General features: G+C 46.2%; 1 protein-coding gene across 1 annotated transcript; it reads left to right on the forward strand.

The window, feature by feature from the left end:
- Positions 1-6,821: 6,821 nt before the first annotated feature.
- On the forward strand, positions 6,822-24,724 carry ETS2 (ETS proto-oncogene 2, transcription factor). Its single transcript, XM_045540681.1, has 10 exons — positions 6,822-6,909; positions 10,963-11,034; positions 13,453-13,564; positions 14,716-14,835; positions 15,202-15,402; positions 16,952-17,035; positions 18,329-18,550; positions 19,275-19,538; positions 21,356-21,474; positions 22,435-24,724. Exons 2-10 carry the CDS (start codon positions 10,963-10,965, stop codon positions 22,648-22,650), a joined length of 1,410 nt encoding a protein of 469 aa, XP_045396637.1. The 5' UTR covers positions 6,822-6,909; the 3' UTR covers positions 22,651-24,724.
- The last annotated feature ends 1,543 nt before the right edge of the window (positions 24,725-26,267 follow it).

Consider the following 26,267-nt stretch of genomic DNA (forward strand, 5'->3'; position numbering starts at 1 on the left):
CACACAAACGCCAAAGAGAAGGATGAAAATAAAGAAATAAGAAGGCACTAAATTGCTAAGTTTAGTCAAAGGTTCTTTTTGCTGCCAAGAAACACATATGTTCCAGCTTGCAGCAGGGAAGGGGCCACCTTTGTCTTTCTCCCACTCCGGGAGTCCAGCTATTTCAGGAGCAGCCAACTGCCCCAGAGCCGGGGGGCTGTGGGACCACCGTGGTAGGACAGGTGGGACCCAAGAGAAGCCTGTGATAGCCTGCCCAGTGCCACCCAGGCCCCTGCTGCCTGCTGTGGCTTTGCCTCTTCCTCTACTGCCCGGGTTCCGGGAAAGAACATTGAGGGTTGTCACCCACTCTGGTGCTAAACACACCCTGAGATGCATCCATCGCTACAGCAGTTTCACACGCACCTACAAACAGAAATGGAACAATTGGGCATAATAAAAATTATAAAATAGTACATGTGCCATAAAAAGGATTGAAGCACTGATACATGCTACAATGTGGATGAGTCTTGAAAATATCATGCTCAGCAAAAGAAGCCGGATAAAAGAAGGGGATGGGGGGATAGTGGAGGGATAGCTAATAGGAACGGGTTCTTTTTGAGGTGATAAAAATGTTCTAAAATTGACTAGGGTGATGGTTGCATTTATCCATGAATATTCTAAAAAACATTGAATTATATACCTTAAATGGGTTGCCACAGTCTGAATGCTTGTGTCACCGAACCCACAAGGGGATTCTGGCCTGGGTCCGATCTCTTGCCATATAGAAAGCCAATTACTGAGACAATAGGGACTGCCCACGAAGAAAGGTAATTTGTTACAGATGGGAGATGGGAAAACTGCCTCGAATCCATCTCCCCTACGCACTGGGGATAGGGGTCCTTATAAGGGGTTCAGGAAGGTGACTGTGTGTATCAGTGCAGGATGTGTTGAAGGCAACGCGTGCAGAAGGTCTAATTCTGAAGTCACAGGTTGGAGATGGATGGTGGGTCTTGGCATTGTTATCCTGGGAACAGTCTGCTGTTTCTGGGAGACAACTCAAAAGGTAAAAGTGTTAGTTAAATGGAAAGATTATAATGTTCTGGCCATCGAGTCCAACTGACCTGGGAATCCAGAGCATAAGAAAGCTACAGGGAAAACATATATGGGGGTGTCATTTTGTGTTTTTTTCATGGAGCTGATTATACTTGTGTCCCCCCAAAATTCATATGCTGAGACCTAACCCCCAAGATGATGGTATTAGAAAGTGGGGCCTTCGGGAGGTGACTAGGTCATGAGAGTGGAGCCCTCATGGATAGGATTAAAGCCCTTATAGAGAGGCCTGAGGGAGTCCCTTTGCCCTCCACCTCGTGAGGACGCAGCGAGAAACAGAGAGACCTCACTAGACACCAAACATGCCTTGACCTCGGAACTTCCAGCCTCCAGAGCTATGAGAAACAAATGTGTTATTTATAAGTCACCCAGTCTAAGGTATTTTGTTGTAACAGCAGGAATGAACTAATACATGGGTCAATTTTATGGGACATGAGCCATCTCACAATAAAGGTGTTTATACGTGTGTTACACATATACACATAAATACGCATATACATACAAACACAAACACAATGCTTTTTCATGACTTCTAGGAAATGTTAATCATCACAACTAGAAGTATTTAAACCCAGCCAGGAGAGCCTTTTAAACATGCACTTCCAACTCCCATTGTCAAAGAAGAAAGAAAGGATAGTGTGAAGAGATAGAGACTGAACGAGCCTGACACCGTGGCCCAGGGCTGATGACTCACAGTCCTGGATGTGCTGTGTGTGGGCAGAGCATGGAGCAATACCCCACCCAGGACCAACCGCAGAGTTTGTGAGGCCTGGTGCAAAATGAAAATGGGCCTCTTGTTCATAACTTAGTATGACTTCCAAGTTGGCAACAGCAGAGCATTGAACCAAGCGCTTACACTCTGAGGAGTGTTTCTGTGCTAGAAAAATGGGAGCCACTCCTGTGGCAGTCTGTGAGAATCTTCCAGAAGATGAGGGCTGGTGGTCCTCCACCTTGAAAGCTAAGAGTGGGATGCTGGCACTCTTCCGACTCCTCAATCTGCACCAAATGGGCATGTCCAAGGGGGTGACGTTCAGCATTTAAGGGTAAAGACAGTGTTAGCCTAGAGCAGAGCACACGAGGCCAGGGGGCTTCACATCACAGCTGTAGACAAGACGTGCTGATATCTCAGTTGGTCTGAAATGGACATAGACCCAAAACTGCAAATGTGAAGAAGTGGGGGAAAAGTATTGCAGCAATTGGACAGCCTTTCCTCCAAAGAATCAATGTCACTTAAATACTCCAATTTCTGAATGACCTATTCACATACCTGTTTAAGTCTGTTACATTATTTAGCCTTAACATTTTAATCCAGCTTTTATTTTGTCACCAAAAGTGGCATGTGAGTTAACCTTACTTAATCATTTGCTAGACTGACTGGCACAATAATGACTAACTCTTAGTTTGTGCAAAGACTAGTGGTTCTGTTTTCCAGTTTGCAAAATAAATAGTCAAGTCAACCCTCCAAGCATTATTCAGTTCAGTGCATACTGTGGGAATCATTTTGTGATTCAGAAAAAAAACCACTACAAAATCATATACCTGCACAGGTCTGACTCAGTTCAGACACATTTATTTAAGGATTATCAATTTCACAGAATACAACGGGGCCTTCTTACTATTTGGCTGTTCAGACATGCCCAAAGCACGTCACCATGCAGTTTAATATCATGGTGGATTTTCAAGGTGGTTTATATACTCCAAGAGTACTGCCTTATAAGGGAAAATGACCGTGTCGGGGTGGCTGTGCGATGGACAAGGGGGCAGGTGGGCTAGAGTGTGGTCCCAGCCTAGTCAGGAAATAGCCACGTGACCCTGGGCAAGGAGTTGATCCACTTTGGACCTCAGTTTCCTTATCTATAAAAACTTGGTCTCAGTTATCAACTCCCTAAAATTTTTTCCAGTTTTAAAATTCAGTGTTTCACTCCCTGGTTTCTTACAACTAAAGGCAAGACAATTATAGTCAAAGAAACCATTGCTCCAACTGACAGCACTTGACCTTATTCCTTGTTGTGAACCCTAACTTGCTTAGAGTTTGGGGTAGGAAGTGACCAAGGCTGGCCACAGCGGATGCAGGAGGAAGCCTACCTGGGGTCAGGGGACCTGCTGCTTATCCATCACACCAGAGACTTAATTATGTGCCAGCACTGTTCTAAGTACTTAGCAAACCGAGGAGGCCCAAAGGGGCTTGTAGGTGGCTGCTATGGAAGGCTGGACTGGGGTCTGGCCCCATGGGTGCCCTTCAGAGGTTAACATAGCAGGATCCATCTGGTTATCATGTTTTCATGCCACAGGGAACCCAAGGGACCAAAGGGACTGCCAACAAGCAGAAGAAATTACAAAGGAACATTAGGAAAAGTTTTTGATCCCCCCAGAGAGTATCATATCTCCTATTATGAGAAATCTTAAAGAAGAGACTATGCACCACCTGCTTTTGCACAGTTGGGGACCACCCTGATGACAGGCAGCTTGGTGGCCCCACATCTGCCCAGGATTGCTGGTACCTGTGCCAGCCTGCAAATGGGCAAGGTTGGTCAGATTTGGAGGTAGGGGTGGGTGGGGTTATAAAACCTGACTTAATCAACCCCTCAACCTCAACGTGTAGCAGTGGAACAGCTGCCACTGTCAGACACCACCGTGAGCGGTCAGCATGGCAAACACAGGCACCAGCTTATCCGTGAATTAAATGATTTCCACCTCTAAGTGATTCCGTTCCTCTCCCACTGCCCACACGCAGAACTGCCAAAGTCCCACCGTGCGTATGGTTTTGTACAGTCCTGTGCACTTCGCTTTTACTTCAAGGGCAGGGACTCAGCTTTACTCACCTCTGTCCTCTCAGCACCCGCGTGTGCTAAATGAATAAATGACATACCCCAGACTAAATGACGTCTATTTAACTTGCAACTGGAAACCACCACAAACTGTAAGTCGACTATTGATTTGAATTTCAAGGTAAATACAGACGTGTTTCTAAGGAGATGTTTTTGTGTTTTTTTTTTTAAGGATGACTTGGTAAGCTAATTGTTTTTCATAATTACATCTGGATTCTAAATGACTCTTTATCCACATTTTGCTCTCCAGATAGTTCGTATTTCTAACACATATAGTCTACTCTCACGTCCCTTTGCCTCCTTTCTTCTGTGAGCTTCTCTCTTTCTTAAGGGAAAAGAGTTAAAATTGCTCTTAAACTCAGTCTGCCATAGTGCAGCTTATCACCCCACCCCTGTGACTTCTGACTTTGAATTTCCCTCTAACACCTTCGACTTTTGATCTCGAAGCACAAGGGCTGTGCTTTTATTGGGTTTAATTTAGTGTAAAACTCAGTGTTCCCTGTGAATCGCGCCATAATAGTCAATGAATAATCACAGGCTTCAGCCAGACTGGGTTTGAATTCTGTTGAGTAACTAGGAAACCATCCAATAACAGGGAAAAAGAAGTGTAAGAAACTCTGATATGGCCACAGAACCAGGATAAGCTCTTTCATTATGAGAGTGTAGCTGCGCACATGCAGAGATGGGTTGACCACAGAACAGAACCCAGGGCAGGGAGCTGCCTGGGCGAGCTCAGGCCTCCTCGGAAGAGGAAGTGGGAGGAAAAGGGCCCGAGTGGGAGTCCAGGCTCGAGGTGACTGTGTGGGCACACAGGCCAGAGGCCTCCCACCCCTCTCAGCTCTGCCATTTGGACTTCTGGCCATGATCATTTTCCATAGTGTTTCCCACATTTAAACCTGAGACAGTAGGGATTTTTTTTTCATGTATATGATAGTTTTTTTCAAAGAGTTTTCCATAAAATGCTCCTAGAGGAGAGCTCAGAAAAACAAACTTAATAGCTACATCATTTTGAGCCCCTCTCTGCCATGTGCTCAACATTCTGATAAATTCTTTACAGATTTGGTTCTATGTCTAACCAGAGGCTGGATGACACAGGTTCCACAGTCACCCCTTACTCTGTAGAGGAGGCCCGAGATTAGGGAGCAGAGGCAGGTTCTGTTGCCAGGATGGGTTGTCTTCAAACTCCTGTGCTCCTATTTTGATATCTTGCAGCTCATCTAGGTTAGAAACTGCCCAGCATAAGCAAAGAGCCACCTCCCAGCCCCAGCCCTTGCCAGCCCTGCAAGGAGAAAAGATGTCTCAACTCAGGGAGCCCCTAAGCATCTAGCACTGAGCCAGGCAGGCAGGAGAGCCGACGCTCAGGCACAAGGCAGTCGCTTTGGGCAACTGAGCTTCAGGGAATGGCTGTCTGCACCCAGCTTCTCAGACACTGGCAAGGGCTGTGTGAGTAGCCCGAGAGAAAAAGACCTTATATTAGCTGAAATTGCTGCCCAGATGAGTCAATATTTTCTGCTACGGTAAAAAAAAAAAAAAAAATAGTAGCATAGGGTTCATGTCTCCATGGTAACTTAGTATGGATCTGTATTCCATTTATGGAACTCCTTCTTGACCTATCTGTGTTCTCTGATCCTGGCCTGAAAATACACCGAGAAGCCATCAGAATCAATTCAATCTCCAAGAAATATCAATTGCCCAGGACCTGGCTGTTTCAGCAGTTTAGATTCGGCCTCTGACCCACGCTACTATGATACCTGGAGGCCTTCAGCTACCCAGAAACATTAAGGCGCAACAGTATCTCAACCATCCGGATAACCCCAGATTCAGAGTTGCCATGGAAACCGGGAACTCTGAGTTACAGAGAAGCTGGGACATTCCCGGAACTGCAGTCCTTGAGATGTACCGGCTTTGAGTCCCGTGGCCTCTAAACTGGGCTTTGCTATTTCATACACATCTTTAGAAAGCAGCTAAACTTTCCTGTAAAATACTGAGCATCTGATCTGAGTCTAAGCAGGAAATGCTCGCGTTTCTAACATGGAGTCGAGCGCCTTCTGATAAAAATGGAAGCCGCAGGACGGTGGTGGTGACCGTGGGTTTGGGAGTCAGATACACTCGGGTCTCAACCCTGAATTTCCCAGTGATATGACCAGGCAGGTTACTTCTCGTGAGGTTCAGTCCCCCCATGTGAAGCCGGAGCGCCCACGCCTCGGGAGTTAGGGAGACGTCCGCGGAGCGCCCAACCGACGGTCTCGGCCAGGCCGGGGCCACCGCGCCGCTCGGCTCCAGGGGGCGCCGCTCCCGCGGAGGCCGAGGCCGCGGGGACCCGGCGACGCGGGGGCAGGGCGCTCGGCGCCACAGGCCCGGCCACGGCCCGGTTAGTGCGTTCATGACCTCATTTGGGGTCTTTTCGTGGCAGAATGATCAGAAACCCGAAGTTCATTCGGGGGTCCAAGAACGCGGCCAACTCCTCTGGACCGCCTCACTCCCCAGGCCCCGCGGCCTCCCGGTGCCGCCGGCTCCCCCGCCGTCCGCGCGCTCGCGGGCCCGCGGGCCGAGGCGCCGGGGTCGAAGCTGGGGACCGAGCTCGACGCAGAGCCGGGGCCGGAGCCCGGGGCAGCCGGCGGCCGCGGAGAGCCGGGCCGGAAGGAGCTGGCTCCGCCCCCGCCCCGCCCCGCCCCCGGCCTCCTCCTCCTCGGCCCCCTCGTCTCCGCCCTCCTCCCTTCCCTCCCTCCTGCCTCCTCCCGCCTCCCCCCACTCCTGAAGAGCGCGGTGCGGAGGGGCCGGGCCGGTTACTTCCTCCAGCGGCGGCCAAGCGCGGTGTAGCCAGGTCCCGAGAGCCCGCAGCCGCCCGGCCCGCGTCCGGCCTCCCCGAGCGCCCAGCCCGGCCCGCGCCACGCCGCGCTCGCCCTCGCCCTCGCCCTCGCCCGGCGCGCACCGAGGAGCCGCGGGCCCCGAGCAGCCGCCGCCGGACCGCGCGCCGGGCCTGCCCGCAGCGGTAAGAGCGAGCCCCGAGGAGCGCCACGCAGAGCTCGGGCGGGGGCGTGGGACACCGATGTCCAGACCCCGGGCTGCGGCAGGGTCCGGGTGGGGGTGGCGGCCGCCCGGGGACTCGGGGGTCGCGCGTCGGAGTTCCGGTTACCGGTAGCGGCCCCCTAGGGTGGCGGGCGGGCCGGGGCCCTGCGCGCTGGGGTCGCTGCCCCCTGGGTCGCCGAGCGGCGGGCGCGGGCTGGGCGCGCGGGCTTGTTTCACTTGCTTTTGTTTATAAAAGGAAACGCGGGCCTGGTGGGGGGTGGGGGGTTCCTGCCCGGTGTGCGCCCCGGGGACCTGATTCCGCGAAGGGGCTGGGGGCACAGGAGAGGGTGTCCGATGTGGCCCCGGCGTCACCTGGGCTCGGGGGTGACTTGCGGGAGCGGCGCCGGCCCGAGGGATCTGGGGCTCCCGGCGTCACAGACTCTAGGAGGCTGCGGCTCTGCGAAAACCTGCCGGGCGCGGGTCACCTGCTCCGTCAGGTCCAGCACCCGGCCCGGGGCGCCTGGGTCCTGCGAGGGGAGCGGAGGGAACCTGTCGGAAATGGGGACCTGCGCGCGCTGGGCTGCTTTGATTTTCTCTCTCATAAAGCATTTGAATGAAGGGGTAACCGTGAGCGTTTGCGTGTGTGTTTGGATTGTGTATGTTTTTTATTTTATTTTTATTTGTTAAGCGCAGGAAACCTTTTATGTTAGCCTGTACTCAATTTCAGGGAAGCCTAAAATAGTAGCTGACGTGCTGCTTATTTAGAAAGTAAAGAAATGAGCAATCCTCTTTGGGATGGGAGTAATTTATTTTAATTCACCAGTAAGAGATTGTTTGTTCCATACGGTGGAAGCGCCCGTGGGTTATCTGCCCACACTACCGCCAATCAGGGAGATAAATCTCCACGTTAAGGTTTATTAAAATTCCGAGTAATATCACAGTACAGTAAATGTTCGCACCGTGCGTCCCGCAGGGAAATATTCAAATACTCATTTCTGGGATTAGTCATTCATCTCTCTAAACTGATCGCTTTCAAAGCAAAAAAAGCAAACCAACCTTCAAAAGTGTTACAGGTTTGGGGTGGTTTTTTTTTTTTTCCAAATTTACCTAAATAAAAACCTCAGCTTTGATCTTACATAAGTGATTACTTGTTCCAATAAGAGTACTGTTGTCAGGCAAATTCTCCTTGTTCTACAGTTTAACCATTCTCAGCTCTTAACATTTCTGCCATTTTTCAAAAGCAGATCACACGGCAATACGGAAAGGACCTAAACTTGAAATTGATTTATATGGAAAAACTTGGCTTGTCTACCACCTAACAAGCTATGCTGAGTAAAATAAGAAACTTAAATTTGATTAGTTGTGTGTCTGCCTGAAACCATTTAGTAGAGCACTTTAATTCTACGTGGTTTTTACAAAACTCATTAAAAGCTGGACAACAAAAGAATTCTATTCTGTAGCTAGTAATTACAGCTCTTTATGTGGGAGTGGTAGGCTGCCTTTTCTCCTGGTATTTGTACACAAAAGCAGGCGAAGCTTTTCCATTGCCTTCCACATCCATTCTCTGCCCATCTCTGAGAAGCTGAAAAGCAGAATAAAGTCAGCAAGGAGTCTGCAAACCGAAGGAAGAAAAAGAGCTGACCCATCCCGATGTGGATAGATGATTGGCAACACCCAAGATGTCTATCATTTTAGCTTTCTGTTTGAAGCTTGTTTATTTATTTAATCAACAGGTAACAGGACTTATTTCATTCACCCAGATATGTGCCATGGAGCTCTAAGCTAAGGAGCATCTTGCATTGCAGAGGGTAGCATCTGGTCTAGTGATAATTGTGTGCTCTCCGCTCCATCACAATATGGCAGGGAAGGGTCAATTTCTATCCATTCGTGTTCTCCTGGCACAGTTCGGGAACTGAGGATTTGGGGCCAGGTTCAACTGAGGTTTGATCTCCACCTTGCCTCGTAGTGGCCCCTGTGGTCGCTTTGTGATCCTGAGCAGGTTACTCCATGTTGCTAAGGGCCTCAGTTACTTGTTGCACTGTAAGAGAGTATAACGTGTACCCTCAAGGATGCAGGAAGATTCGATGAGATGGGAGTATACAGTCCCCAGCACAGGGCTAGCCTTAGTGACTAGGCATTCTGGCAGTGGCAGCCATCAGTAGGAGGGAATATTGATTCTCCAGTGAATGTGGGTGACATAATCTACTAAGTGGAGATTCTGAACAAACGTGGCCACTTTTGATCCAGGACAGCTCCTCCTCTCGCCTCTCCTAGGACTATTATTGGCAGTGCTTACCATCCTCTGTTGTCTGCCCTGACCTTTACCTGCACTCTGAGCGTTTGAACAGCCTCTTTCCTCCCCTGCTGCCTTTTAGCCAGGGTGTGTGTGTGTGTGTGTGTGTGTGGTTGGGTGGTGGGGCTGTTGGAAGGGGTTGTTGGAAGGTCTGGTTCGGCCATAATGTTGATCATAAAGAGAAAACAGAAAACACAAACTTTTGTTAAATAGTTCCATGAGAATGTGGTATTTGCCACCTCCAGTAAATTCTATCAGTTGAACAGTGTTTTAATTCCTCAGAGTTCTTGGTTGTAACAGGTGGGAGCACAGCCTGGGTTTAGGGGTAACCCCTGGAGCTTTGCCAAATGTCGGCCTTCAGTTCTGTAGTCCTGAAGCAGGGAGGGCTCAGGGCGAGGTGAACATTAGTCTCATTTGTGCTAACCCAGGTTATTTGAAAGTGAATTTTAGTCACCGTTTTTTAAAAAATTAAAAAAATCTGGTGCTATTATATAAATACCTTTCTTATTAATATGTAACCCACCTGGCCAAACAATTACATTTTAGGGCCCCAAATAATTTTTCAGGCTATTATAGCATTGTCCCAGTTGCAAGCCACGTGTGATTTTAAATTTTCTAATAACCATGTTAAAAATAGTAAAACAGATGAAATTGGTTTCAGTGTATCTCAAATTAACCTAATGTATTCAAAATACCATGTAAACATATAGTAAATGTAAAAATTATTGAAGTATTTTCTCTACTGAATCCTTGACATCTAATGTGTATTTGTCGGTCCACACTAACTAGCCACTTAGCAAGTGCTTGGTGGGCACGGGTGACTGGGGGCTGCCACATTGGTCAGCGCAGGTCTTGTATGATAAGACTCAACCAGAGGAAGCAAGACAGATCCGTATTTGGAATCACTTCCTCTTGAAGAAATACACAGCTAAGCAACACACAAAGCCAGAAATTTTTTTTTTTTTTTTTTTTTTTGAGACAGAGTCTCACTCTGTTGCCTAGGCTAGAGTGCCGTGGCGTCAGCCTAGCTCACAGCAACCTCAAACTCCTGGGCTCAAGCAATCCTTCTGCCTCAGCCTCCTGAGTAGCTGGGACTACAGGCATGCGCCACCATGCCCAGCTAATTTTTTCTATATATGTTTTTAGTTGTCCATATAATTTCTTTCTATTTTAGTAGAGACAGGGGTCTCGCTCTTGCTCAGGCTGGTCTCAAACTCCTGACCTCCAGCGATCTGCCCGCCTCGGCCCCCCAGAGTGCTAGGATTACAGGCGTGAGCCACCACGCCCGGCCAATGTTTTGAGCTCTGTACTCAAAGTGAGGGGATCTGGAACCAGGCAGCAGCGTTTGGTCTTAAGTTCTGGCTTTGATTCCCTCCCTGGGCCTGTGCTTCTCACAGCTTGGAGAGGAGAGGGGGGCTTCTGTGACTCTGCGAACCCAGCTGGGAGGCCCTGAGCAGCCAGCCAGAAAGTGACTTTATCTGTGTATCTCACATCTAAATGGAATTCTGTGGGGAATCAGCATTATTATTTAATTACCTAAATTGCATGCGCCTTTGTTCTACTGAGAAATGCTTTCCTCTTGAGACCTTTGGGAGGAAAGCCTTTTAAATAAGAATTCCCGGCATTCAGCTTTGAATTACCTGTTAGCTGTAAACCTCAGTCTCAATGCCAGCAATGATGGCTTCTTTAAAATGTGCTTAATTTGTTGCTTCTTTGACTCTTTCTTTCTTTTTCTTTTTTAAGATGAATGATTTTGGGATCAAGAACATGGACCAGGTGGCCCCTGTGGCTAATGGTTACCGGGGGACACTCAAGGTGAGTGAGCAAGTATTAAAGTTTTTTGAAAAAATGGAAAACTTGATCTGTAGGAAAATAAACAATGGGTTGGGTCCAAGAAGACTGGTTCTAGCTCTAGCTTTTTAATTTGCTGGCTGTGTGATCTAGACCATTTGCTTTCTTGCTCTGGGCCTCGGTTTTCTAGTCTGTAGAATGGGTATCTTGCTGCTTGTTCTACTTGTGCTCCAAGATATGGAACTATTTAATTCATACATAGAGAGGCCTTTGTAGTTTATTTCTGAGGGTCCTTCCAAGGTGAAAATCATGAGTTTCTCTATAAAACAGCTGGTAAGGCTATCTGTACTGCCTTTCCTGTCCACCCAGGGGTTTCCTGGAATGATGGGAAGGTTGTTTAAGAACTGAAATGAAAGTGCTTAGAAGAGGCAGACAGACCCAGCAGCTGCTGCGCCTTCCATCAGAAGGGACAGTGCCTGTGGTGTGGTGGTGTTAGTAGCCTGCTCTTACTGTGCAGCGAACAAGCGGGCCTGTTTATATAAACCATAGAAACAGTTTAAAGATGAAAGAGCCTTCTCTGCTGCATAAACAAATTTTATGTAGTTTCTATCATAATTCCTTTCGGGAACATTCTTTAGTAGCACAAACTGGTAATCTCCCATTTGCCTTCTCTACTTGTGACGGCAGGATTTGATTGTTTTCAGCATTATATAGTGAACATGTTTCAGAAGCAGTGATTTGAGATTGGCTTCCTTAGTGTCTTGCACAATGATGTTCCCTCTCTGATCTGTTATATTTTGCTTTGTAAATCATTATTGAGGTTATTTGTCTGATGGAGCCCAAAGAGCCAAAACTTGGCACACACCTTTCTGGAGTTGTATAAAGGTCACCAAACTTCAGACTAGTGAGTTTTCTTGTTTGATTTGGCCAGACATTTTAAGTGTGGCAGAAACAGTATAAGAAATTATGGTATTAATAGTTGAAACCACACCCTTAAGAAAAATCCTTCTATGAATTCAATTAATTTAATGATACCTATGTGATTTATGGATATGGAGAAGAAATAGTCGTTGCTCACATTGATGTGTTGAAATACAAAGAACGGATTTGTTATTGTTCTTTGGCTTCCTGATTTTTTTTTAAAAAAAGTTACAGTCAGGAAAGGCATTTCTTAGTTGCATGGGCGATGCTGGTGGGAATTTTTAAAGTTTATGAGATGTTTCGCCAAAATTAGCTCTGCAATAAAACAGTTTATGAATTCAGATGAGTATTTTGCACTTGCTTACTTGGTGGGTTCCCCCTCCTGGATCCCAGGCAGCGGTTATCATTGTCTTGGGTTTCTTGGGCTGCGCTCCAGCTGAGGCCTGCCCTCTTGTAGTGCGTCATTTATTGTTCTGCAATTCTAAAAAAGAAAGCACACAAACCAATTTTATCTGTAGATGTGTTACACATTTTTTTATTGATGAGTCAACAGATGGGTCACTGTATTACACATAACATGGGATTTCCAGCTTATGTTGGAAAAATATAACCTTTCTCCACATTGTCCTCAACAAATTAAGCAATAATGAATGAAGATGTTATCTGTAAATTAAATGAGCCTTACATTAAAAGCTATTTCTTTCATAAATGTTATATGAAATGATGAGAAATCGACACAGTATGAGGTTTTGTCCTTTTATGTTTATCACCTTTTCTTTCCCCTCAATTGTGGATAGTTTAATTTAACTTTAAACCTATTTCCTTTGGAAATCTTTCCCCTTAGTAGGTGATTTGGGGGCTTCTTTTGAATATACTTTACTTTTTATAAAATGAAACTTGTTAAGGAATTTTTTCATGTATTACTATTTTCTGAACCCCTAGAATTGATGAGGAAAAACATCTCTAGTTTCAGTCAAGTTGTTTCATGGTAAACATTTCAAGATAAAAGCTTCCAAAGCTAGAGTGGTTTATTTCATCATTTGATTTTCAATTTTTATCCCATCATTTGGCTTTTCTTTTAACTGCATTGCACTCAAACTGCTGCCTTGTCAAGGGTCATTTTTGTTACACAAGGCCTGATTGAATTTCTCCCGTGTAACAGGGCCAGGCATTTGGAGAAGGGGGTCTCTGAGGTTCCTTCCAGCACTGTTCCAAGATTCTGTTATTTTTAGATTTGTTTATTTAATTTATTGATTTAAGTGGGTTAGGCCACTAAAATAAATTCCCAGTCATTCTGACTGTGAGGTTACTTAAATAATCCAGAGTAAAATGGAATAATTTTGGTCACTTTGACCATTTTAGAAGTCTGTTTTGAGTACTCAGTGGTTGGTTCCATGTGTTGCTTCATAATTGCCAGTTTAGTCAGGGTATGTCTGTAAGATTACCCATGGATCACTTTAAATATAGGTAATTAAATAGTTTTAATACTATATTTGTTTTCTTTTGCATCTGTTGTTGCAGCGCCAGCCAGCCTTTGACACTTTTGATGGGTCCCTTTTTGCTGTTTTCCCCTCACTAAATGAAGAGCAAACACTCCAAGAAGTGCCAACAGGCTTGGATTCCATTTCTCATGGTAATTTGTTCCTTAGACTTGACAAATTGTGTGTGATTTCCCTAAGTAGTTCAGTTAATAAAGAAATGACAGTTGTCAGGGATGAATGTTGATATCTTGAATCTGTGGTATGAAGAGTCAGATAGATGCCCCAGACCTGGGTGAAGGCAGTTTTCTATTTGTGTGACAATGGTGATTCTGTCTCCAGTGCCGGATGCTGCTGTTAGTAAACTGCGGGGAACCCCTGAGATTTCCATTGTGGATGTTTTCAACATGAGCAAGCATCTCCATGCTCTACTCTGCAAAACAGACAGAAAATAATGGACATTCAAATGCACCCCAACTTTTAATTCTGGGTTCACATCACTAGTTAAATCATCTCCACTGCCCAGAGTTTTGGGGCAACACGTTCTTCTTTGTAATCTTTACCCGTCTGTATGTATTTCTGTAATTCTTAATGTCATTGTTTATTCTTTTTAGAGGAATAGCAGATCAGATAATGTCTCTGCAATTACTGTGGTAGAGTTATTAGTTGGAAACATTCCAAAGATTACTTTGTCATATGAAGTAGGTGCTAGAAAATATAGCCCAGAAAATTAATTAAAACACATATGCTTGCATAAGCACAACATCTTGTGACAGTCATTTATCATTCTTGAAATCGCTGAGGGTATCTAGAGATTGGTTTTCAATAAAAAGTGAAGGTGTGCTACTTTACAGTGCTGCAGGTTCTTGTTGTCCTAAGGTCTCTGCCTGCTGCTCGGTTTAATGGAAGTAACTTCCAAATGACACGTTGACGATCCCTTTAAGCCTTTTGACCAAAAAGCATGCAGTTCCTTTCATTGTATAAAATTTTAAAATATACTTAGAAATTTTACCTATGTATAACTGCTTTATGAGCCTTGCAAAGTAGAATAAGTTTTATTTAAATTTTTTTCGTAAGCATAACTGTGAGATGTATAATATTTTCTAAATTATAGTCAAAAAAGTTTTTAATATTTATACATTTTATATAATTATATATAAATACAACTTATATATTTTCTTTTAAGGATTCATGACACCGTTTAGGATCAGAATTGTTCTTGCCCGAAAACTAGGATTGCTCTCCCCAATCCCCACCTGATATTGTCAACCTGAAGTCCTAATGCACCTGTGGGTTTTCTTTGCAGACTCGACCAACTGTGAATTGCCTTTGTTAACTCCATGCAGCAAGGCTGTGATGAGTCAGGCCTTAAAAGCTACCTTCAGTGGCTTCAAAAAGGAGCAGCGTCGCCTGGGCATTCCAAAGAGTAAGTGCTGCTCCCGTGAGCCTGCGTAGTACTAGAACGAATTTGACTGCAGTTGTCTGATCTTGACTGATTTTTTTAAGCTTTTGCTTGGGGTATCTTGCAAAGAGTAGCATCAGTGTAGTTAACCTGAGCCGGTTTCTATTTCAACCCCGTCAGCCGACGGCTTCATCTAGCGCTCATTGTGTCAATATTAGAAGGAGTTGTTAGTGTCTTAGGGTTTGCCTGGGTCGCATCATGATGCTGTCTTGCTCATTTCACTGCTTCTGCTGTGCCTGGACTTAGTGAATAAATTAGGGGTGACTCTGGTCCCACTGCCTTTGCATGTTTTTCACCGTGTGTGCTCCATCTTTCCTTGCCTCCTGCCAGACCCTTGGCTGTGGAGCGAGCAACAAGTATGCCAGTGGCTTCTCTGGGCAACCAACGAGTTCAGCCTGGTGAACGTAAATCTCCAGAGGTTCGGCATGAATGGCCAGGTGTTGTGTAACCTTGGCAAGGAGCGCTTTCTGGAGCTGGCACCTGACTTCGTGGGCGACATTCTCTGGGAACATCTGGAGCAGATGATCAAAGGTACCAGCTGCATGACTTGCGCCCTTGTCCAGGGTGAGCTGTGGCAGGGAAAAGTAATGATTGTTCTTCAACCTCAGGGTTGGCATTTCAAATGGTACAGAGTAAATTGCCTCAAAATGCCACTCAAGTGAGTCAGATACGTGGCGGTGTTTATAGATTTGTATTCCACTTAAGTTCGTGTGTGTGTGTGTGTGTGTGTGTGTGTGTGTGTGTGTGTGTTTAGCATCAAGTATAGCCACAAGGCAGTAGCCTTAGTCACTAACTCGTTCGCTGTTGCCAGACAGTTTGTCATGGGAGTCCATGTTGACTCAGCTATGTAGGCCAGCAGGAATTCCTATGTTTTGTGAGTTCACCTTATAGAAACAAAAGAAATAAGTCAGCTTTAATGAAAGGGAGCCTTTACTCAGATAAACTGTCAATTTTATAGTAAATTTTCCTAAGCCCAAATGGAATCCAACAAAGAGAGTTTTGGGGAGGGGACTTGTGTTTTTAAACAAGCAAGTAGTTAATTGATATATATTTACACACTGACAGATACAGAAACTGGCCATTGATCGATAGAAATTCCACCAAAGGTAGAGAAAGTCTTAATTCAGAACTGAAAAGAGCAGTGAGACCAATGTTTAAAATACATTGAGTTAAAAAAGAAAGAAAGTTGCAGTGAGGACCATTTAAATTAAAAATACAAGAAAATTAGCTTGTTTGTTGAGTTCAGGGAAATATTCCTCACTTAATTGATTTTAAACACACCTAGTCTCAACATCTCCTATAGACCCAGAATCTCAGAAAGACCTAGAGTTCAACTGCCAGCGTTTTAGTGATGGCTTCTGAGGGCCAGGGAAACTTGTTTTTAAAGACCCCCAAATTTTCCTGAACTTGTACAAGTGTTGTCTAACTAGTTTCTGGTGAATCTGTTTATTGCCACATTGGGCCTTTTTTGCCATTACTTGGGCATGTGAGTCTGTGTGTACTTGGATTTGGGGGTCTGCGCGTGGTTTGTAGTGTGTTCATAGCAGGCAACCTTACCCAGGGCACAGATCTTTTCCCTCTCGACGTCCTTGGGCACGTGTGTCCACCGTGGCAGACTCCCACCACACCGAAGCCTTTGCCGCACCCTGGACAAACTGTCAGGGTTGGAAGCTCTGGGACCTGAAGCCTCATGGGGCAGGAACTGTGTCCATTTTATTAATCCCCTGAATTCCCAGTCTCTGGAACAGAGACTTCATAAGTATTTAACTACTTCTTGAATACATGAATGAATTAAATGCACAATCTAGAGCTTCCAAATTTTATGATAGAAAATTTAACTGTGCCAGTGACATCATTCATTTTGGAAAATTTATTCTGGTTACTGGAAAAATGTGTTGCTGCCTCTAGTTCTTTGAAAAAGATATATAGTGTTGTGGAGCACCATAAGGTGACATGTGAAGCGCTGAATGCTTTTAGTCTCTGAAATAACCAGAAAACAGTAATTCAGGAAGTAAGTTTCTTCTTATAAGTAGTTTTTATCTAGCTCGGCCATCTTATGTCTCCTGTGTCTTTTTTTCAGAAAACCAAGAAAAGACAGAAGACCAATATGAAGAAAATTCACACCTCAACTCAGTTCCTCACTGGATTAACAGTAACACATTAGGTCAGTGCAGTCGAGTCTGCCCTTAGGAGCTTGGTCTTAAGTTAGACTTGGACTCTCTAATGGAGGTGCCTGCGGGGGCCACCTGGACCTGTGCTGTCCCATGGAGTGGCCCCACGTGGGTGTTGAGCTGCTGAGCAGTTGAAATGTGGCCCATACACATTGAGATGTGTAGTAAGAATATAATGCACACAGGATTTGGAAGTCCTAGCACGAAACCAAGAACGTAAAATATCTCCTTGATAATTTTGAACATTGATTACGTATTGAAATGTAATTGTTATGTTAGATCATGTAAAATATTATAAGAAAATTAACTTCACCTGTTTCTTTTTGCTTTTTTAATATTGCCACTAGAAAATTGTAAATCTCATAAGTGGTTCAGGTGATCTACCCATTGGTCAGTGCTGTTAGCCGTGGTCTAAGCAATTTATAGACCAAGGAGCAGAATGCAGCAGTGAGCTGATGGCTGTGGTCACCAGATGTTAATCTACTGTAACCAACAAGAGGTGGCAGGCACAGAAAGTGTGTTGGAAGCCACTGTAAATTTGCACTGAACTTAGGAGTTTAAAGAGCTGTCATGGAATCGGGGTCTTTCTGTTTGCTGGTGCTGGAGCGGGCAGGCCGAGGGGTGGGCTTCCTGAGTAGTGTGGGAAGGTCATCGGAACAGTGTGCTTTGGTGGCACTTTCTGCTTCCTCGATGGCCCAAGCTCCACCATCTAGGCCAGGTGAAGCCCGTCCCTCCACCCCACCGTGGGGCTCGCTGCTCAGAAGGTCTTGCTAAACGTGGCACAGTGGGAGACCCTCTGCTTGCCTGAGCCTGAGTCAAAGTAAGAGAGCTTCCTTTTGCTTCCAGAAAGTGAGTTATTCCCTGAAGGCGGAGAAGGAAGAAGATGGGCTTTTCATCAGAATACAGGGTTCCATGGCCCAGTTCTGCTCCATACAAATCACATACTGTGTGACAAATCACTTAGTCTCTCTAAACCTCAAAGCTAATGGCCAGTGAGCCCTGTCATTCTGAGGGTCACACGAAAGCACTGGAGCCACAGAAATATGCACACTGAGCCCTGCTGGCTCCAGGGGCAGCAGTCATTTTGGCAGTGGGCTTATTGGTTAAGCAGATGAGTGGTTTGGAAAGAAGAGGACTTAGTGACAAACTGCCCACCCACGTCCTTGCCGAGGCTTTGCAGGGGGCTGGAGCATGTGTGCAGAGTGATCACCTGTGATGGCCCTGAGGGGTTGGTTATCATGTTAATACTGACTTCAAGGACTCTGCTGTCCGATTGTGTGTTCCAGGTTTTGGCGTGGAGCAGGCACCCTATGGCGTGCAGACCCCGAATTACCCTAAAGGCAGCCTCCTGGACGGCATGTGTCCAGCGTCAGCGCCCAGCATGCTCAGTTCCGAGCAGGAGTTTCAGGTGTTCCCCAAATCTCGGCTCGACACCGTCAGCATGAGCTACTGTTCCCTCAGGCAGGACTTCCCGGCCAGCAACTTGAACTTGCTCGCCAACAATTCCGGTAAGATAGGAAGCATCTTTCAGCTGTTGGATTGATTCTGAGAGCTGCCGTCAGACAGTGATAATGAACTGTTTAATCAATGTGTCCTGTTCTCAGCCCCTGGAGGAGGTCAAGGCACTGGCCTGTGTTCCGAGTGCCTTTTCAGCAAGCACACGCCTAGCGTGTTTCTCGCACTGGTCTGGGCCCTACGGATGTTGAGTAGATAAGGCACAGCCTTGTTCTTGGGGCCAGATTCCTCTTCCCAATGGGGTATTTTTTGGAGACTTTGCAGGAATGTGACAGATTTCTTTTTATGGAGTGGTGACATATATACAGTGCACAAATAACTCTCAGGCCGTACAACTGGTTGAACTTGTGCATGTAGCTCCAGCAGTGTCAGAGCCGTCTAGGTGGATATGGAGAACTTTCTAGCAGCCCAGAGGCTCCTGCGTACCTCTTTCCCGTCAGTAGCATCCCCACCCCAGAAGGAAACCATTCCGACTTTCATGATCATGGATTAGTTTTTGCTGTTCTTGAATGTCACATAGATGGGATCTGCAGTGTGTTTTCCTTTGGGTTTGTCATTTGCTCATCATTACGTCTGACATTCATCTAGGGGGCACTGGGGGCAGTAGGCAGTGATACCGTGGTCGAGCCCAAGACCACCTTGCGGTTAGTGCTCAATAGCACTGGACCACTTCCGAGCCTGGAGCAGTCACAGCATGTGTTTGGTTGTCTTTGCCAGGGAAGCCCAAAGACCACGACTCCTCTGAGAACGGCACCGACAGCTTCGAGAGCTCGGACTCGCTGCTGCAGTCCTGGAACAGCCAGTCATCCTTGCTGGATGTGCAGCGGGTGCCGTCCTTTGAGAGCTTCGAAGACGACTGCAGCCAGTCTCTCTGCCTCAATAAACCGACCATGTCCTTCAAGGATTACATCCAAGAGAGGAGCGACCCAGTGGAGCAAGGCAAACCAGTTATTCCTGCAGCCGTGCTGGCCGGCTTCACAGGTGAGTGTGTGACTCCGGGAGCCTGGCCACCCGGTCTCCTGAGTCCTGTCCCCCGTTTCCTGCCTGGCCATAGCACCGTGTTTACTGAGGGTGTTTCCAGGTGAGGCACGTTGTGTCCACACTCCACATTTTGTATGTGGCTTGCTGTACCCCTGAATTCTAAAAAGGCCAACCTTGCGGGAGTTGTCGCGTACACAGAGCCCGGTGGAGGGGAGGAGATGGACAGGCTGCTGCGCCACCTGGGTGTTCTAAAGAGGAGGAGGCACAGAGGACATGGCCCAGGGAGTCTTCAGCCCTGACTCACCCACTCCAGGAATCTCAAAGAATGCCATTTGGCACAGGGAGGGGCCGCAGAGCCAGCCTCTCATAATACGAGCACTGTTTACCTTTTCTTGCTTCTAAAATCCATATACTCTTATTTTTAAGGTTTGGGTGAAAGCTATTCTAGGGAGGGGACAAATATTAAAGCTGTTTTTAGAACCCAGATATTTCCAGTCCTTTGGCAAAAATACTGAGACTTTTTGTTTTCATTGCTTTCTGTGTCCTTAAATGTGCTTTTTTTTTTTTTTTTTTTTTTTGGTCCCATAATCTGACCATATGGAGCCTCTGTGGATTAAAAAAATATAACTACTTCAAAAAATCAGATAGGTTAAAATAAGGATGCTTAGGTATTCATTTTTTTCTGTCTAAAAAAACCTGTGTAAATGTATTCAAATATACAGTGTGTGAAAACTATTACAGTTTTCATACCTAGAAGTTCAGGGCCTGCTAAGGAAATAAACAGCCATAGCATTGGTGTTTCCATTTTAACAGTAATGTTGTTTGCCCTTTATCGCTGCCAGCTCTGCCTGGTTAACTAGGCATGTGGTCTGTTGTTCCCGGGACAGCCCAGCATGGGGTGATGTGAACCCATTTTACAGATGGGGAATTGGCTCAGAGATAGGCGGCCTCTGTGGTCACACAGCTCTGGTTCCAGAATGCCTGTGCTTTGTGCTTGAGAGCAAAGCTGTGTAGGTGACGGCCGCTGCGTTTTGAGGGAAGAGCTCTTTGGTGGAAAGAGATTGGGCTTAGGGTCGGAAGGGCCAGGCTTCTCGCCCCTTCCTGGTGATGGGTGTGTGATCCAGGACCAGGCACCTGTCTTCTGAGTCGCACCTTCCTCATCTTTAAAACAGGGCTGTGACGATACCTACCTCACAGCTGGCCGTTCTCAATACCAGTCAAGCAAGGGTCCGCCAGCAGCGCTGGCAAAGCGCTTCTCCAGGCGGAGGCTGGGAGGCAACAGGTCTTACCCCATGTGGCTCTTGAGTAAACTGGGCCATTAGGCAATTCGCACACAGTCACTTGGCAGGGAGGTGGCAGCATGGGATCCCACGAATGACATGCCTCTTTCTTTCTGTGATGGAATGCTCCTTCAGCTGCCCCCATCCTGCCCCACTGGGCGTTTCTAGAAATAAACCCTGAAGGTTTTCACATGAGGAACGATTAAATAGGATGAGGAATTTTAATGCCAAGAGTTGATGGCCCCCGAACCTTCTTCCAGAAAGAACAAACCCAGCAGTGGAAGGGAAGAGTGCCTTGGCCGAGCAACCCTCTTTCCCAGGAGTGGGAGGTGTGGAGGAAGAACCCGTTTGGGGTCCAGCCTCAGCCCGTTAAGCGTTTAGTGGTGTCGCCCATGCCTTAGCTCCACCTTCACGTTGGAACCCTTCCAGAGAGTGGGGTCTGCGTTCTCAAATCAGCTTGTGGAACTAGGACATTAAAGCCTTGCTTTTGTATTTTAAGTCTATAGAAAGGTATGATGTGTCTCCCTCTCCCCGCAGGAAGTGGACCTATTCAGCTGTGGCAGTTTCTCCTGGAGTTGCTCTCAGACAAATCTTGCCAGTCATTCATTAGCTGGACAGGGGACGGATGGGAGTTCAAGCTTGCTGACCCTGACGAGGTATGGCCAGAGCCTCGGGAGATCTGTGTGCTCTAAAACCTTACTCATCTCATTGGGTTCAAAGATTCAGTTCTCTGGGTCCAGGAACGGATTCCTGAGTGCGATGAGAATCTTTCTACATGAGTGTTGGGAACATGGAGGTGGAGTCATTGCTTGGTGATAAATGTCTGTGATGTCCCCCGGGTACCCCACATACATAGACCTCACGCAGATGTCCCTGTCTTGGTCTGTTGTCGGATCAAAAAGCCCAAGCTACAAACTAAGGTTCCCTCCTGACCGTCTTAAAGTGCCTTAGGAAGTTTGCTATTGTCTGATGAGGGGACGAGTCTCCTAGTAGCCCCAGTCAGCCATCTGCTTGCTGACTCCCTGCTCCTCAGCTCTGCAGAGCCAGCACCAGTCCCAGAGGGTTGGGACCAGGAGCCTCTGCGGGAGGGGAAGGCTGAGGACAGATGAGACAGCAGCTACTCCAGGAAAGCGCTAGAGAAGCCCTTAGTCTCTGGCACCGTGGAGTGTAATCTGTCACTTCCCAAGTCCCCTGGAAAACGAGCATTGAGGAATGACTATGTCACACAGTTCAGAATTCCGCCCAGCAGCTGTTAATTGTAGTAGTTGGAATAGAACCCAGGAGGGTGGGTGACACCCGGAGTTCCCTTGTCTCGGGAGCCTCCTGGCTCTGAACCCCTGGCTCCCAGGAGGTTTCCCTGAGACAGAGCTGGAGGCAGGGAGCAGGGGCCTCACTCCCCAGTGTTCTCTCTCTCCCATGTGCAGAGAAACAGCCAAGGGACACAGTGTCCCTGGCGAACGTGTCAAAAGACAAATTGAACCTCCCGTGGTCCTTTTGTAGTTGTCACGTCCTCTGGGGTGGGTGTGCATCAGAGTCATATCAGGGAGGAGAGTCTGTTCGCTTTTTCTTCATTGACAAAATTGAACCTGACTCTTTCCCATCTGTGTCGACCAAAGGTGGCCCGCCGGTGGGGAAAGAGGAAAAATAAGCCCAAGATGAACTACGAGAAGCTCAGCCGGGGTTTGCGCTACTATTACGACAAGAACATCATCCATAAGACGTCAGGGAAGCGCTATGTTTACCGCTTTGTGTGTGACCTCCAGAACTTGCTGGGGTTCACGCCCGAGGAACTGCACGCCATCCTGGGCGTCCAGCCAGACACGGAGGACTGAGGTCCCCGGCACCGCCGTGTGCCGGCCCCAGGCCCGTGGACTGTGAGCGGGAAGCTCATCTTGACTGACTGCTCCAAGGACCCAGGAAAGGCGGGTTTGAATATGTCCAGGGAGGTCGCCAAGAAGCCGTGGCCTATTTCATCCCAAACCTTGCCTCTCGACAAAGCTGTCTCCCCCGTGGCAGAGACAGCACAGCTGCTGAGTCTAGGGTCTGCTGACACGCAGATGCTACTCACAATACTATTCAGTGAAAACGGTGGAGGAGGCGGCACTGGGGAGCCATCCTGGCTCCAAGCAGGCCGTGGGGCGGGACAGTTGTGGCTGTTGGAGACTCTGAAAGGAGCGGGCTGTCGTGGACATACACAGATTTTTTCGAAATTTTCTTTTGCCTTTTGCAGCCAAGAACAGCAAATGCAAAGGCTGCCTCTTTGTTTGAGAGGGGCAGGAGGGTGGGGAGGAAATAACCATGCCATTTCAGAAGTTAGTTTGTATATATTATTATAATCTTATAATTGTTCTCAAAGTCCTCTAACAGTACTATTTAACAAAAATTGTATATTGTAATTTAAAATAATTATATAACTATTTGAAGTAAGAATGCAGATATCCAATGTTTTATTTCATTTTTCAGTAGCACATACGGCATTTTACAAAGATTTAATCTGCCAAGGGCAGACTAAGAGAAGTAAAGTGTGTATTTACATTTAATATACCTACAGGAATAAGGTCGAAGACAGGTAATCCCTGCCTTTTGTGTTTCATGGGTTTTTTGCCTTGGTTATCTGGCAAGGACTTTGTACCTTTGGGAATTTTTACAAGAAACCTGATGTTATTATCTTATCGGGGGGTACATCTGGCCTCTCTGCTTTCTTCTTTAATTGTAAAGCAAAAGCTATAAAGCAGTATTTTTCTTGACAAATGGCATATGTTTTCCACTTCTGTGCATGCCTTCAAGTCAGTTTGTACACAAAGCATATTTTATTTTTTAGTTTAACTGTGTTTCTCCAGCAGCTCACCTGTCCCTGGCCAACCAGCCATTTCCTTCCTGTGCCCCAAGTTATTCTGTAGGATTAAAATAAGAATACTATTTTTGGAAATATGCGACTCCTTTTCAGAGATCAGGAGGGATTTATGTAGCAGCTATTTTTACTGCAAAAGTAATTCACTGGAAAAAAAAATGTAATTTGTAAGAAAGCTTTATTTTTATCTCAGCTCCGTGTAAAGTGACGGATTGTACAGAGCTGAGGGCGGGGGCGGGGCGGGGTCTTTATTAAACCTCTTGAACAAAGCACCATTTGTCCCGTCTTTGTTCACCTGTTGTGTCTTGGGGACTGTCTGGATAGCACGCTGCCCCTTTCTGCTGTGTCACAGCAAGATCTTTTTGTTTTTTTTTCCCTTATTTTCTTGGACATAGAATACCCAGAAGCACAGAGAGGGTACACAGGTGGGAAAGAATGCATTGGGGTCATTCATTTGGAGAAAATGTTGGAGATGGAGACTTTTGCAGTTGTTTCAAAAGGGCACCTGAGTCGTGTATTCCTGGCCTTCATACATGAGCCAGTCAAGTTGGCTTCAAAGCTGGACAGGCTTTCCTACTTACTAGCAGTGTGGCCTCGGACCACTGGCTGACGTCTCTGAAGAATTGTCATGTGATGAGACTGAGGAATCGGGTGGCAGGGCCAGCTGGGGAGCACAGCCAGGGCTGGGATAACTCAGCCAAAATACCCACAGAAGACAGTTCCCAGTATATTTAAGCACAGGATGTTTTTCTCAAGTGGGACCTATTTATCACTTGGACATCTGTTTATAATATAAACAGACACGTGACTGGGAACATCTTGTGGCTGAAAGAAATCATGGCCATCGTCTCATTTTATGTGGGGTTGAACCGCATGAAATTGCCAATATCAGACTGGTTTTTATGTACAAAGATGGCAGTTTCATGGGGTTCGGTCTAATAGTTATGGAAACTAAAGTCCTTATAAACCTTTGGCATGATAATGAACACATCTACAGTATAAAATGTAATTTGGCCTTTTCTTTCTCAAATAATAAAGTATTTTGTTTATATAAACTCCTTGTAAGATTCCTAGTTTTTCTTCCCCACCCCCGGCATGGAGGAGGTGGACTGGGGGTGTTTGAACAAGATCCCTTGTCTGCCTGAAACTTTACATCACCGAGAGTCAAATCTCTGTTTAACTGATTTCACACACAAGTTACCTAGAAACCACACCCACGCTGGAAGCGTCTCAGCCCTTCCTGAAGGAATTCTCAAAAAGTGCTCCTTTAAGAAAGGATTATAATAGAAAGATTAAGGTGTCTTTGCCAGAGCTTTGGCAGAGAGAACTGAGTCAAGAGTTTAGAATGTTCATACTAAGTATATAAGGACTTGAGGTTTAAGCACTTTTGTAATTAAGGCCACAACCCTCCAAGTCCCCTCAATGGAGTTCTGACATTGGTGAGGTTACTGACCAGAGAGGAAAGTGATTATGTCTTAGGACACCTGTTCTCAGAGTCATTCTCAGAAGTCCTTCACACTTTTCACAGTGAGGTTGCCGAAAAGCTTATGTGGGTTACAGCCGCTGGTGTGCTGGAGCTAGCTCCTACAGGCTAACCGCACATGTCTCTTCCCAACTCACCGTCAGTGATGTTAACTTGAAATGGATCGTAATACCGTGGGAATTAGCAAACACTACAAATCAGGGTGTTTATCCCCTGGGGAGGTGGTTAAACATTTACCACTGGTTACAGCTATCAAAGGTTACCATATTAGAAATTAAAACAAGTCTTAGAATATTAATTCATTTAAAATATACATTAGCATAAACAGCATTTTTTCTTATAAGAATTCTCTCTTTAAAAGGTTAGCATGGGCCGGGCGCGGTGGCTCAGGCCTGTAATCCTAGCACTCTGGGAGGCCGAGGCGGGTGGATCGCTCAAGGTCAGGAGTTCAAGACCAGCCTGAGCAAGAGCGAGACCCCGTCTCTACTAAAAATAGCAAGAAAATTATATGGACAACTAAAAATATATACAGAAAAAATTAGCCAGGCATGGTGGCTAGTCCCAGCTACTCAGGAGGCTGAGGCAGAAGGATCGCTTAAGCCCAGGAGTTTGAGGTTGCTGTGAGCAAGGCTGATGCCATGGCACTCACTCTAGCCCGGGCAACAGAGCGAGACTCTGTCTCAAAAAAAAAAAAAAAAAAGGTTTGCATGGTATTGTTTCACAGGTTTGCAAATCTGTTTAATGTCTGGTTTAGTAGAAGAGAGTGGGATTCTTCTACCTGTTCTGCATTTAATCTGTTCTAATATATTTTGATTGAGTATATGAAGAAATGTGGCCTACCTAACACAGATATATAATTGAAAAAAGAAGAGTATTTAACAGCTATTTCAGATAATTGTGGATATTCTTTTACACTATGCCAAAACTTAAATGGGTAATTTCTTAATTGCAATTGGGTTATGAAACCATATCAATAAACTTTCCTATGGTTATATTAAATTCCACTGGCCTGTCTTGCACTTTGAAAGGATCGTTTACCCATGTGTGATTTTGTAACATCATGCTTTAGTCATTTGGAAAATATTGCTTCAAAATGTTGACACATCTCAGTACAC

The sequence above is a fragment of the Lemur catta genome, chromosome 1 (assembly GCF_020740605.2).
Source record: "Lemur catta isolate mLemCat1 chromosome 1, mLemCat1.pri, whole genome shotgun sequence".
Lineage (NCBI taxonomy): Eukaryota > Metazoa > Chordata > Mammalia > Primates > Lemuridae > Lemur > Lemur catta.